Source organism: Condylura cristata, unplaced genomic scaffold, assembly GCF_000260355.1.
Source record: "Condylura cristata isolate star-nosed mole 26May11 unplaced genomic scaffold, ConCri1.0 scaffold00012, whole genome shotgun sequence".
Classification (NCBI taxonomy): Eukaryota; Metazoa; Chordata; class Mammalia; order Eulipotyphla; family Talpidae; genus Condylura; species Condylura cristata.
The window spans coordinates 21,496,012-21,511,460 of record NW_004567113.1 but is presented as its reverse complement, the minus strand read 5'-3'; the positions used below and the strand labels follow the sequence as shown (position 1 = coordinate 21,511,460).

The window sequence follows — 15,449 nt, the reverse complement described above, 5'->3', positions numbered from 1 at the left end:
GCCTGTACCCCAGTTCTGTATGCACAAATAAATAAATCTTAAAAAAAAAAAAAAAAAACTGCACATGCTTTAGAGGTTTACCTTCAGCTAATGTTACCAGTCAGTTTTCTAAGGTTTGATACTGTTTGGTTTTATCTACCCTTTTTGTTTGTTTGTTTCTCTATATTCCAATTATAAGTGACACCACCTAATATTTGTCTTTCTCCTTCTGACTCTTTTTTAATAATTTTTTCAATTTATTTTTAATTTTATTTATTTTTGCATAGAACTGAGGTGTAGGCCAAAGGTTGGGGAGCGGTGACAGGATTTACAAGAAATAGAGTGAGGAGCAGAACAGGCAGACTGACTGAAACACACTGCTGAGGGAAGCAGCAGGGGAGACAGGAGAGGTCCCCTGTGCCAAGTGGGTCAGCTCCCTGGCAAGGGATTAACTCATGCTGTCCCTGTGAAGGGATTTAATCCCCTAGGCCACCAGGGAAACCCCCTTCTGATTTACTCTGTCTAGCATAATCCCTTCCAGTTCCATTTGTTCTGTAGCAAAGGGCAAGAGTTTACATTTTCTTTATATCTTAGTATTTCTAAATAGTATTCCATTTTGTATATGTATTACCTCTTCCTAAGCCACTCTTTTGTCTCTGGGCAGTTAAGTTGTGTATATAACTTGGCTGTTGTAAACAGTGCTGTTATGAACATAGGAGTACATGTATTCCTTCAAGTTAGTAGATTTGTCTTTATTCTCACTCAAATTATTTTCTTATACAAGTAGTTTGATTTCAGTGTTTATTTAAAATCCATCTGAAATATGTCAGTGTTTCATACCCTCTGGTCAAAGTTTATTGTATTGTAACACAGTTTATCATATTTTGAGATACTCAAATCACAACAGATTTTATTCTCAAGACTCAGACAAGGTACTTTCCTTGTTTCCCCTATCTCGTTGGAAATTCCTTCTCAGGGGCACCTTTGAAAATGAATCTATATCTGTATATTATATTGTTTTCATATTATGACATTATAGTATATGTAATATGGCATATATTTATAATAATTATATATTATATATAAAGTATATATAATTCAAATATATATTTATATACACTTTAATATATTTCTTTAAATATAATAATATAATTTGTAAAGCTCAATTTTTCACATGAAAACTTGAAGATACTCAATCTCAATCTCTCTCTAATTCATTTTATCTGATTTGCTGAACATAGGACATGCTGAGACTTTCAAATGTGTAACTCTAGACTTCATCTTGCCCATTAATCTCCAAACTCATGTAAAACTTTTTATTTGATTCTCTGCTCAGTTGTCTAGTAGGTATCTAAAACTTAAACAGACAAAACAGTATTCTTGACCAAACTACCCTCATAGTTCCATTCAGATCTCCTCTGTCTTTAGTATTCCTCATCTACACCTGCCTGCCCAAGTCAAAATCCCCTGCGTTGAAAGATTTCATTTCCTCTCCCCCACATTCAATTGACTGCCATGTCCTGTTGGTTTTATTTTTAAGGTCTATCCCAAACTTACCTGATTCTCTCCATTATCACCCTAGTCCGAGCCTTCATCCTCTCTCCTAGACTACTACAATAGCTTCAGTAGTGGTTCTGTATTTGTCACAACTTTGGCAACATGGACTCACAGCTGATAAACATGAAAGCTAAGTGCACTAAATTCTGAAGAGAGTTAGACATGTCTTCCAACACTTGACAGGAAGCAAAAAAGTTCAACTTAGCACCACCAATCACCACTCCACCTCCCCTCTGCACCCTCCTTCAGTATCTAGAGCACGTGGAAGGAAAAGGGAGATGCTATCACAGGAACCTTGTGGAAATAATAGTGTTTGTGCCTAGAGATTTTTTTCCTCCTTTTACTCTTGGGAGAGGAAAAGACAAGGTTTACTCCCTAAAGTAAAGTGAGGGGAAAGAATTTCAGAAAAATAACTCAAAACGATCAGGCATTTTCAAGAAAGGGAAAGTAACAAGTGATATAGCATCCTAAGAAAAAGAATTCTGACTGCTTGGGTTAATATCCCAATTGGACAAATCACATAATCTCTATGTATAAGTTACCCTATCTGTAATACCATATATTTCATACAATCTTTATGAGGCTTAACATATATTAGTACATATAAAAAAATCAGAATAGATTTGGGCATGTGGTAACCACTATATATGTACTAGTGATTATCTTCATCATCATCACATTGGTCACCTTTTGTTGAGTTGCAGAAATTAAAAACCCAAACTGAGTAGCCGACTACAATGAAGTTTGAAGAAGGTATTCCTGAGAGAGCTTGGGCTGCAGCCATGCAGGAACACATAAATTGATATAGGTTCATGTTTAGTACTTTTGTAAGATATGAATGAAAATATTCAACCAAACACTCCAGAGGCTCACATAAGCAGACACACAGACCAATGGAACAGAATCAAAAGCCCAGAATTAAAGTCACACAAATATGATTAATATCTGATGAGGACAACAAGAATATTCAATAGGAAAAGGATAGACTCTTAAAAGGCATTGGAAAAACTGAACATTCATACCCAAAAGAATGATCTAGGACCTCTATCTTATACCATTCAAAATTTATCTCAAAACATCTCAAAATCTTAAATATAAAATTTAAACTACTACAGCTTCTAGAAAAAGCTCTTAACATTGATCCTGATAATGACTGTTTTAATATGACACCAAAAGCACAAGGGAAAAACCAATAATCAACAAGTAGAGCTATATAAAGCTTAAAATCTGCACAGGACTCCCCTTGTGGCCTAGGGGTGAAGATTCAGTGTGCAGGCAGTCAACCCACACATGGTGCAGCAGACCTCTCCTGTCTCACCTACCTTCGCAGTGTATTTTAGTAAAATCCACCTGTTTTGCTCCCTCACAATGTCTGTGGTGAATCTTCTCACCCCCTCATCTTTGACCTACATCCCCGTTCTTCTACACAAAAATAAAAAATTAATTAACTAATTAATTAAAATCTGCACAGAAAAAGAAACAACCAACAAAATAAAAATACAAACTATAAGATGAAAGGAAATAATATCCAAATTATACAAGTAACTCATACAACTAAATAGCAAAAAAATAAAGATTTAAAAAGACATTTCTCCAAAGATATACAAATGCCTAACAAGTATATTAAATGGGGCTAAAATCACTGATCATGGGTAAAATGTAAATCAAAACCACAATGAGATAACACTTCACACCTATTAGAATGGCAATCATTAAAGAGGCAGAAAATAACAAGCGCTTGATGGAGGTGAGGGAAAGGAAATGTGGTATAGCCACAGGGAAAACATTTTAGAGGTTCAAAAATTTAAAAACAGAACTGACATGTCACCCAGTAATCCCCTCTTGGTATATATCCAAATGAAATGAAATTACTATCCCAAATAGCTGCACTTCCATGCTCACGGCAGCATTATTTACAACAGCCATAATGAGCAACATTGCCTAAGCATCTACCGACAGATGAGTAAAATATACATAAAATGGAATATTATTTAGCCATGAAAATGATAGAAATCTTGATGTTTATGACAATGTGGATTGACCCTGAGGGCATGAAATAATTTTGTGGGAGTCAAAAAAGACAAATACTTCAGGATTTGTGAATGTTGAGAAAAATGAACTCCAACAAATGGGGAGTAGAATAGTGGTTACTAGAGTCTGGGGTGCAGAAAATAGGGGAAATGTTGATAAAATATATTAACTTTCAGTTATAGGATGAATAGCATTGCCTTGTTACTCATTTCTGTCTCCAAGAAACAAGCGCAGGAATGCTTAGCATATATTGACTGAAAAAAAGAATGAAGAGCATTTTTATAAGGAGCTGAAAACTATCTCTAAATTTTAAGTCCTCTCACAATATTAGCTTTTTGTTTTAATAGGGTCCATGTTGTCACCTGACTAATTAAAAACACAGCAGAGCAGCGCTATTTTTTGATAAATGTCACTTAAGATAATAGTATGCATTTTTGGCATCTATATAATACTGCCATAGTCTATTAGGTGTACAGTCAGCTAAAATTTCCTTTTAAAAAATAACTTTCTATAAATTAATAACTTTGCCACATCTAACACTTAAATAGTTGGGATCTGATTATAAGATTTAATATTGGTGCAAAGTTTTATATTGCTAAACTCAGGGAAACATTACAGCCTATAGATTTTTTTTAGTCCAGATTCTGAAATCAAGTACATTGGTTATTTCTCTCAGTTTCACAGCATCTACAGACTTGATCTGCAAGCTTTAGAATCCTCATTTAAGTCATTAAGAAACATGTATTAGTTGAGAGTACCAGAGTAGAAGGGTGTGGTAGGAAGCAAAGGGGTAAGAGGACTCAATGGACTGTGGCAGAGGACTGTGTGTGGGTGCTGTGGTGGTGGGTGTGCCATGGTCACATAACATCTGAAGAGGTATGACCCTATGCCCCTAAATTATATGTATTTTTGTAACCAACATTACCTCAGTAAAAAGGTACAACAATGCAATAAAAAATGAAACAAATACAACTGGGCAGTGCTAAAATTCTACCTCTATGCTATTAGTAAACACTTTAGTTAAATTAACTATAGTAGTACGTGCACCAAACTTTGAGATGCACAGAACAATTTGGGGGTTACCAGAGAGAAGGATGTTAGGGATTTGGTAATAAGGGAAAAGGGGTCAACTATATTTTGAAGGGTAGAAACTAGACTTTTGATGGTAACTATGATGTAGTCATGAATTATAAATTTCAGGTTAAATAATACCATACTATCCCCGAGACAAACTCTCCATTTTGTCCATAAAAATAGTATGAATACTTATCATAATCTTTCCGTAGTCTTTATTTTTAATATCATGTGACTTCTCTTCTCAAAAGTCTTCCATAACATAAAAGGATCCTTGATATCCTAACATTTTGCCACTTAAACACTTAAAAGGGGGGATATGTTTCAATAGCCTATTTGACTTTAAACTCAAGATGTAGCTGAACTCTCTAGATTTTCTTTTTAATGGACTAAATTCTGCAATTCATTACACTGCCTTGTTCTCATTTGTCTCATTTTACACACAAAAAAACAAGTTTTGGAAATGAAAAGCACTGCTCAATTCAGCCCAAAAATATAGCTTCTAAAATGTTACAGTGTCATCAGGAATACAGTCTTTAGACCTCCTCTATAGGTCCTATAGCTCTTCTTGCTATACCTTTGAAATACCAGATAATTTAAAAGTACCTTGAAGCAAACTAGAAAAATAAACTAGTGAAGATCTTATGATCAACTGAGAAGAAATCTTCCACCAAGCGAGAGTAACAACAAAAAATGACTTCCAAGAGAAGTTAGAGAAATCTTCCATTGATTACAGTTTAAGTGCTTAGTACTAAATACAATTTTCCATTCTAGTCTTTGACAAGAAGTCACCATAAAGAAGATTATGGTGGAGAAGTCTTATCACTGAATTCTCATTTCTGTAAAGTCCAGAAAAAAAAGATTGAAGTCCTATCTCTTCAGAAGGATGTTAACAAAGGTTCAAGTGCTATTTATGCTACCCCTGTGATATTCAGGGTCAATGCCACAGGGTGGTCAATGACACAAACTCTCACCTGCAGCAATTTGGTTTTGGAGCATTAACTTGAGTTATTCCAAAGTAAAAGCAAATACTTAGTGAATAGGATGGAAATTGGAGGCGCACCTGACAGAGTAGCAAGGACTACTTGGTAGGAGTTTGAGTGAAGATGGTAACTAAAGCAAAATTTCTATTAAGGTGAATGAAAATAGGAATCTTCCTGACTTGGGCAGTTATAGGCATCAATGACCAAACTGGAGAAGGCACTCCTGTGCAGCATTCGATATTGAACTCTTTTGCTATGTAAGTGGGTAATACAGTCCTAAGCTTTAGGGATCCGGGTATGCTATTAAACTAAGCATTTGGAGGGAGGGACATTATTTTGCCAACCAGAGTCAGTAAAACACTGTTCTAAGAAGGAAACCTAAGTAAAAGACCCAAGATGGAAAAGAATTTGGCCTTCACAGGGTAAGTAGCAGGGAGGAAGGCCCTAGACTTCAGCAGTAAAGGAGAGAACCACAGTAGATGACGCCGTGCAATTCTTTCTAAGAGTAACTTTTTTCCCCCATTTGAACTGTACAATTTTAGAATCTGTTTTGAATTTTAAAATCAACCTTAGTCATCCTAAAGTAAAAGGTGGAGCATTAGTCTCCTAATTTGCTCGTTCCCCTCCCACAAAACCAAAAGCCATTAATATTTTTTTCACATATCTATGGAGAAATTTCTTCTAACCCTAAACATCTTGGTTCTTTTATATAGGATTTCTTCAAATATTTATCTGCATCTAGCCACACAACATATATAAAATGTATGTACAAGTATAAGGAGGCAAAAACTAAATTTCAAAAGAACTCAAACATGAGGAAAAAGCTTCATCTCAAATTCTTTCTAAAAATTCAAGAAAATTATGGCAAACAAACAAAAACCTGATTCTCTTCTCTCCAGCGGCTTTCCAGATAGACTTTTAGGGTACTACTGTGTGGTTAAATGTTTGCAAGGAGAACTGCACCTGTGTTGTGGTCTGTTTTTAAATAAACTTGCACCTGCAGTGGCTTTTCACAGAACTGCTATTTGGGATATTACATGTCAGTCATTTGACCACGATGCCGAACTCCTCTCCCCCACTGCTCTGGGCAGTTCTAAGTTATGAACAGCCTATTTCCAAAACTTTATTCGAAAAACTGCTCCAATTTCATGATATTTCTCTAGAGAAACAGTAATAAACAAGTTTCCCAGGAACTCTCTCAAGTAGGAAACAGAGTATGTATGTGCCTGTCAGCCACTTAACTCCAGGAGCCCATCATAGCTTTAAACTTCTAAACTATTTTTAAAAGGAGGCCTCTGTTCTAGTCAAATATGTCTGTTTTGTTTCCTTTATATGATTTGCTAATTCCAATTTCAGATCTTTTTATCTGTCATTCTTCTCAGCATAAATTCCCTTTTCCTTCCTGCCAAACTTTGTCAAAACCCAGAAATCTTTAAAACTAATTGTTAAGATCCCTGCTTAATGACATCCTATTCTGTTTCTTCATTACTACAATTCTTTTATCTGACTATAATTTTACATTACACTGGCACATAACTTTACATTTTCTTCATATTGTTTATAATTTATCTTGTTCTAAATATTTTCTAGATGCAGAAAGGGGTTCATAAAAATCGGTATCAATTAGCATCCAAAAAATGGTAAGAGGCCCTCCCTGGTGGCACAACACGTTAAAGCATAGCACTACGAAGCTATCTGCAGCCACTTCAGCATGAGTTCGATCCCCAGCCAGGGAGGTGACCCCCACAGCACAGCAGACCTCTCCTGTCTCACCTGCTGCTCCCCTCAGCAGTGTATTTTAGATCTACCTATTCTGCTCCCTACTCTGTCTCTAGTGAATCCTCTCACCCCACCTCCCCCACTCCCTCGCCTCTGGCCTACACCCTGTTCCTATATGCATAAATAAATAAATTCTTAAGAAAAATTAAAAAAGGGGGCTCTCCCTGGTGGCTTAACAGGTTAAAGCACTGCATTATGATGCTCTCCAAAGGCACCGCAGCACAAGTTCAATCCCCAGCCAGGGAGCTGACCCACATGGCAAGGCAGACCTCTCCTGACCTGCCCACTGCTCCCCTCAACAGTGTATTTCAGTACATCTGCCTGTTCTGCTCCCCACTCTGTCTCTGGTGAATCCTCTCACCTACCTCTGGCCTATATCCCAGTTCTATAAGCATAAATAAATAAATCTTTAAAAATAAATAAATAAATAAAAATTAAAAAGGATATGAGGAAACATCAAAGAAGTGTGTAGACTCAGTCAAGAAAATACTATTTTTCTTACTCAAACTCTTCTATTCTGAATTTGTATATATGTAAGCACTATACTGATTCTAGTTTCCCTAGTAACAAGGAAAAGGCAAAAATCCAGGTGGGGAACATCCAGTCATCTTTAAAATAACGAATGTATTCTTTCAAGACAATCATAGTAATTCTTTTGTACATCTCTCAGAATTTCAAGTAAGTTACTATGGCCCAGTGGGTATACAATGACTGCCAGTTAATTTTGCAACATCATACTTGTAAATATAGTTTGTATTCCAATAACTAACAGTATCTAAAACACCACCACTTCACATGATAAAGGTTTGACTTAAAGGACACTTCATCTTCCATCTTCCTACTGAACAAAGAGCAAAGGCATTGGAATCAGCCTGCCTGGGTTCAGAAGGGACTTTGGTTATGTAAACTCTCATCTAAAGATGAGCATGAATATAGTACTTACCTCACAGGAATAAAAGGAATTATAAACGTAAAGCACCTGGAACATGGCTGAAACCTATAAACAATTATTTTCCTATCAATTAATATTGTTCTTTATGTAAAGAAAGGGCAGCATCTCATTTTACTTTAATGTAAATAGTAAGTCACTATGCTAAACAGGAATAGTGACCAATCAAAAATGTCCCTGTCCTTGCACAAAATGAAGAATAATGTAAAAAAAAATTTTTTTTAAAACGTCCCTGTCCTAATTTCACAACCTGTGAATATGTTACATTACTAGAGAAAATGTAGGTTGCAGATGGAATTAAAGTTTGCATCCGCTAACCACAAGATGGGGGGATTACTCTGGATAATACAGGTGAGCCCAGTGCAATTATAAGGGTCTTTAAAGGTGAAAGAGGTAAGCAGAAGTCAGTGAAAGAGTGAGGCATGTTTGAAGATCCTGCCTGCATTACTGGCTTTGAAGCTGAAGGGAAACACAGTCAGCACGTAGAAACTGGAAAAGGCAAGAAAATCCAGAGCCTCCAGGAGGCACACAACCCTATGACACCCTGATAAATTTTAGCCCAGTGAAACCATGTCTAACCCACCAAACAAGAAGGATAATACATTTGTATTGCTACAAGCCACTAAGTTCGTGATCATTTCCAACAGCACCAGTAGGAAATACAGGATCTTTATGGCTTATAGTTTCCTTTAAAATTGGAACCACCACATACATTTATTTTAAATAAGTGTTCTTTGAGATACCAAAAGTTGTCATTATATTAAATACGTGTATGTGATTTGTAAGGTTAATGCTGTTTACCTGTCCTTAATTCAAATGGTCCTTTATGTATTCTTTCATTCAAAAAAATATCTACTGGCATTTACACTACATAGCAGAGATAGCAGGGAACACAACAGGCAAGAACTTTGATCAAGATAGATTTACAGTGTATTGAGTAATGATCTGTATTTTCATGGTAATAAAATTCAACATGCCATAAGAGTGCAGATATTGGGGCAGCAGGTAGGCAGGGTCAACAAAGCATCTTGAAGAAGCTTTGACTACGCTGAGGAAGTAATGTCTATGCAGATATTGAGTTCCAGGACTCCAAAGCCTCCTGAGCAGACTGAAAGAGAAGTCAGGAAAAAAAGAGAAAGTATATATACTGTGTAAGTGGAGAATATAACAACAACAATTTGGATTTCAGAAAAAAAAATATGGTATCTGAGGAAATGAAAGTTTAATGCCAATATGAATCTGAGATCATACATTTTATATGCTTCAACACACTTACCCTAAAGCGTCAGATAATGACACCATTCTCATAAACTCTAAGTTAGGTAAGATAATGTATTTAAAGTACCAAACACAGGGCATCCCTGGTGCAGAGATTCAAGTCTCAGCACTATCAAGCTATTGGCAGCTTCTGCAGCACAAGTTGGATCCCAGGCTGGCCAACAATGGCCCAGCATACCTCTCCTGTCTCTCCTGCTGCTCCTCTCAGCAGTGTATTTCAGTGGATCTACCTATTCCCACTCTGTGTCTGGTGAATACCCCACTCCCACACCTCTGGCCTACAGCCCCAGTTCTTGCATGCATAAATAAATAAAACTTGAAAAAAGAACCTCTCTGGCTTGGTTTGTTCACAAACACCGTGGTGGTGACTGATGTAGACTTCAGGACTCTTATCTATGGAGTAGGGAATGGTAGACCTGCAGAAGGTCCTCCACGCTCCTCTGCTGCTGCCCCCACAGAGAATTCCAAAGCAAATACTCTGAGTCTGATGAGGATATGGATTTTGGTTTGTTATTTTTTACTAAACCACTTTTTAGTAAGATGGTTAATAAAAAGCTGAAAGGAAGTAAGTGAAGGGGAGGGGTAGGCAGGCAAGAAGGCAGGCTGCCTAGTCTATTAAAGCTTTTGGACACAGTAAAAATGTGAGCCAAGCACACATGGTCGTTTTATTCGGTACATTTTTTACTCAGATGTATTTTTTGTTAGCAGTGGCAATCTTTATTCTTTCAGAGGGTAATTTTAGAAATCTTAAACTTGAATAGGTTTAAATTATATATTTAGTTGCATATAGATCGTTAATCCAGATAGTGTAAATTTGAGATTGAAAATAGCCCTCACCTGCTCAGTTGCCCCAGAAAATCTGGGAATCACTAGAACTCTTCCTCATACTTAACTAAACACTAAGTTCTAGAATACCATCTCCTAAACAGCTATTTAAAAAACACTTATTTTTGCATAGAATTAGGGTAAAAGCCATAGATATAGAGGATGAGAGGATTCACCAGAGACAAAGTGGGGAGCTAAACAGAGGTGTTTACTGAAATACACTGCTCAGGGGAGCAGCAAGGTAAGACAGGAGAGGTCTGTCACGCCATGTGGGTCAACTCCCTAGTGGGGGATCCAACTCAGGCAGTAGAGATGACAGTGCAGGCATTTAACCCCTATGCCAGGGATGCCCCCTCTTTACTCCTAGGACCTAATTTAGACACTAAAATTCATTACCTTTGCAGAACACAATAGCCTCACACTAAGGTCGTACCAATTATCTCTTTCCATCAAATCTCTAATTTTGCCCTCTTTAAAACCTTCCAACGGTTCCTTTCTGCTCTTAGCATAAAGTCTGTTTCTTTATCCCAAAAATAAATATAGACCCGTTACATTTGCAGACCACTTATTAAAAATTCAGGTTTTTTTTTTAAAGATTTATTTATTTGTGCATACAGAACTGGGGTACAGGCCAGAGGTGCAGGGGGGGTAAGAGGAATCAGACAGAGGATTCAGACAGAGTGGGGAGCACAACAGGCAGATGGACAAAGTACACTGCTGAGGGGAGCATCCAAGCGAGTCAGGAGAGGTCTGCAGCGCCACATGGGTCATCTCCTGCGCAGACGGGGATCGAACTCATACTGAAGTGGCTTTGGCTTCTTAGTGCTGTGCCTTAACCCGTTGCACCACCAGGGAGGGCCCTCAGGTTGTTTTTAATAACTTCTAAAACCTTACTGAAATTTAAAATAACTCAATTTAACTTCTATGACTCATTTTCAATACTTAAAATACACAAATAGTCATATTAGATATTATAAGGATCACAGTAGTGAATGGCGATATCCTGGCAGAAAAGATAGTTTTCACAGATGGAGATAATGTTAAAAATCCTAGCATAGGAAAAGTTAAAGAGCTAGTAAATGTTACTGGAAGAAAATATCAGAATATACAGCCTAAAGGAGTTATGACTTTAGCTGGTCTTGAAAGTCATCTAAGAACTTATCTGGGGCAGCCTAAACTGAGAAATAATTCTCAAAATAAGAACGAGTATTTTAGTTTCCGTAGGATATAGAGTTCAAAATAAAAGTACTAGGAAAACTAAGTTGGGACCAGATAAAAATGAGTCCTGAAATATTAAGCTAAGAGCTGTTTTTGTTGTATAAAGAAAAAAGGATAGCTAAAGATAAAACTTTCACATGACCCATCTTTCAGAAGACCTACCCTCATTAAAGCTATAATTACCATTGAATAGTTAATATTTAAACAAAAGCAGCTATAAGGTTCTCCATGAGAAAAAAATACCAGGGGGGGAAAAAATGTTTGAAAATAATTTCATAGTATAGTTGAATTAAAATTTAAAAAGAAGGCTATGTCACGTTCACTTAAATCTGTATTTTGTAATTTAAGACCACCAAGCCAACTCACTTTAAACTAAAAGCTTAGAAGGATCCTCTGCTCATTCCGTATTTCAGTAGAAATTATCCATTTTACTTCCATATCACTTTTAGGATTTTTTATGACTTTAAATAGATACGAACCTTAGTTATTAAAAGAATATTACTTACTGGTTTCAAAGTAAATGGTTTCTGACAGAAACGAAAGCAGATGGTAACTACATCTCTTCCAACAACAAAATCATTCTTTCATTTCTGCACTCAAAAATAGTTCAAGAAGTTTCTACGCTTAAGTCATCTAGGTAAGCTGATAGTTAACACCAAGAATACATATATGGTGGGAGAACTACGGGAACGGTGAAACTTTTTAAAATATACACATTATCATTCTCATAATAAATTATATTACTATGACCACTTCTCTAAGCATTAAAAAATTTTTTGCTTTTACACTTCAGTCATCACAACCTAATCTGTGATGCGAGGATAAGAACTAAATATGCATTTAACTATCAGGCTAAATTCCCACCAGTCATATAGTAAATTTTTTTATTAAATATTTAAATATTACTTTTGGTTCTTTAAAAAAATGATGACTATAGAAACAAAATAGACACTGCAATTCATTGTTAAAGGCTTAATAACGATAAAGGGTCCACCCTTATGAGTTAAGATAAATGATCCAAATCGTTGAAGAATGAGCATTTTTCCACTAGATTCCTCTGTCTCAATGTCGGCAGAGTACTTGAATTCGAGGACCCTGAAAACGATCACCCCCCGCCCCAAGAGCAGGGCTTTGCCTGTCCACTCGTACCCCTCAAGGATACCTAGGGCTGACAACCCCAGGAGGGCACCCTCAAAGGACACCAGTGCCCACAGAATCACCAAGCCTGCAGGGCGCTGGAGTGTTGACGACCCTCAGCACCGGAGCCTTCGCGGGCTCTCGCCCGCACGCCGCGGTTTCACACCAAGGTGCCCAGAAAAGTAGTAATTGGATGTGGAAGAGCCCTGATTAACGACTACACCGATAAGCGAAGAAAACAAAACAAATCCTGTAAAGTGGAAAACCTACCAACCCGCACTAGGTGCCCAACGCCCGGGACATGCGCAGTGCAACACACTGGACTATTTTCGCGGCCTCGATTCTGCGTAGCAGTAGAGCACCCTCTATTGGCCACCAGGACCTAGCTGCGCGGTGTCGTCACGGTCTCGCTCCCAGCCACACCCACGATCGCGAGAGTAAGAACGACAGTCTCCCGGAAAGGCTCTACGGAACAGAACTTTCTATCCCTACTGTTGCTACACGGACAGTGTTGATGCACCGGAATTGACTGGCGTTAAAGGAACAAGCAATAAGAAGACGTTCTTAACGTATTGTCGGCCTGAGGTACTGAGCGGAAGTATTGGTTCACACGCCACACGGAGAATATCTTGTGGGACCGGAAGGAAGTGGAAACTCGCACAGCAGAGCGGTGCGCCGGCAAACTTGCGTGGTTAGAGAGCGCGTGGCTGCTTAAAAAGTCGCGTCGCTCGGAACCCGAGATCAGAAGCGGCCTAAGGTTCGACCGACGTCTGTGTACGACGTGACTGCATACTATGGTGGGGAGATCTCGGCGACGCGGAGCGGCCAAATGGGCAACTGTGCGAGCCAAGTCAGATCGCGGCGCAGTGGAGGACAATGACGACTTAGAACTGCCACCCTCGCCTGGAGATTCCAGCTACTACCAAGATAAGGTAGATGATTTCCACGAGGCCCGGTCTCGGGCCGTCCTGGCTAAGGGCTGGAACGAAGTTGAGAGTGGGGATGAAGAGGGTGGTGATGAGGAGGAGGAGGTGCTACCCCTAGATATTGCGGATGAGGATGATGAAGATGGAGAAAGTTCGGAGGACGAGGAAGAGGAGGAGGAGGAAGAGGAAGATGGTGGTGATGAGAGCTCCGTGCAGAGTGAGGATGAGGCCTCTGTGGATCCCAGCTTGTCGTGGGGTCAGAGGAAAAAACTTTACTATGACACGGACTACGGTTCCAAATCCCGAGGCCGACAGAGTCAGCAAGAAATAGAGGAGGAAGAAAGAGAGGAGGAAGAGGAGGCCCAGCTTATTCAGCGGCGCCTCACCCAAGCCCTGCAAGAGGAAGATTTTGGGGTCGACTGGGTGGAGGCCTTTGCAAAACCACTGTCGCAGGCAAACGAGTCTCAGACACGGGTGGTGAAGGATTTGGCGAAATTTTCCGTAAAAGAGAAATTGAAGATGCTGCGAAAGGAATCACCAGAACTCTTAGAATTGATAGAAGATCTGAAGGTTAAATTGACAGAGGTGAAGGATGAGCTGGAGCCCTTGCTACAACTGGTCGAGCAAGGAATTATTCCACCTGGAAAAGGAAGTGAATACCTAAGAACCAAGTACAACCTCTATTTGAACTACTGCTCCAATATCAGTTTTTATTTGATCTTGAAAGCGAGGAGAGCCCCGGCACATGGACATCCTGTTATAGAAAGGCTTGTTACCTACCGAAATTTGATCAACAAGCTGTCAGTTGTGGATGAGAGGCTGTCCTCTGAGATTCGACATCTACTCTCACTTAAAGATGAGGCTAGAAAGGAAGAATTAAATCCAAAAGCAAAATTCGCCAAGACTAAGGCAAAATCTGTTTCAGCAACTGCTGCTACCTCTACTGTTAAGGATCTTTCTGATGACTCCAATTTTGATGAAGAAGCTGCGGTGGAATACTATAAAGAAATGGAAGACAAGCAAAAATTGAAGAGAAAGAAAGAAAATAGTTCTGAAGAACAAGCTCTAGAAGATCAAAATGCAAAGAGAGCGATTACCTATCAAATTGCCAAAAATCGAGGACTTACACCTAGGAGAAAGAAGATTGATCGCAATCCCAGAGTGAAACACCGGGAGAAGTTCAGAAAAGCCAAAATTCGCCGAAGAGGACAAGTTCGTGAAGTTCGTAGAGAAGAGCAACGTTATAGTGGTGAACTATCTGGCATTCGTGCAGGAGTTAAAAAGAGCATTAAACTTAAATAAAAGTTGCTTTAATTTGGGGGGCAATTTTAGATGAATAAATTTTTACTGTTAACGTGATTTAATGTTTGTATTTATATATCTGACCTTAAATGCTTAGAGTCTTGAGGGTAATTTGTTTGGGTTATTGCTCAATTTATTTGACCTCTATATTAAGTTCATACTAAGAACTGGGAGGAATATAAAGGTGCTTGGAGAAAGGTGGTGTTGGAAAAGTTCAATATTCTCTCTATTAGTGTAGGAAGTTTTCATAACTAGTTATGGCGAAAAATTAAACTTAGGACAGTTTGTATCTTTGTTAATTTTATTTGTAAGAAGAGTAATATTCCATTATAATTCTTGCACAGGGTACTTATTTTTTATAAGTGCATTAAATGTGAAATTAAGGATTTTGAGCCTTCTGTGTGATAAAAG

The 15,449-nt window shown here is 38.2% G+C and overlaps 2 protein-coding genes across 2 annotated transcripts in view; one reads left to right on the top strand and one right to left on the bottom strand.

Annotated features, from left to right (window-relative positions):
• JCHAIN (joining chain of multimeric IgA and IgM) overlaps positions 1 to 13,601 on the bottom strand; it is a 25,384-nt gene extending 11,783 nt beyond the window's left edge. The window contains exons 1-2 of the mRNA XM_012724015.1: positions 13,579 to 13,601; positions 13,081 to 13,175 (exon numbers count right to left, since the gene is read on the bottom strand). Of these exons, the coding sequence (XP_012579469.1) occupies positions 13,081 to 13,175; positions 13,579 to 13,601 (118 nt within the window). The remainder of the gene's footprint in view (positions 1 to 13,080; positions 13,176 to 13,578) is intronic.
• Positions 13,431 to 15,095, top strand: UTP3 (UTP3, small subunit (SSU) processome component, homolog (S. cerevisiae)). Its single transcript, XM_004681234.2, has one exon. The coding sequence runs from the start codon at positions 13,605 to 13,607 to the stop codon at positions 15,036 to 15,038; it is 1,434 nt and encodes a 477-aa protein (XP_004681291.1). The 5' UTR covers positions 13,431 to 13,604; the 3' UTR covers positions 15,039 to 15,095.
• The last annotated feature ends 354 nt before the right edge of the window (positions 15,096 to 15,449 follow it).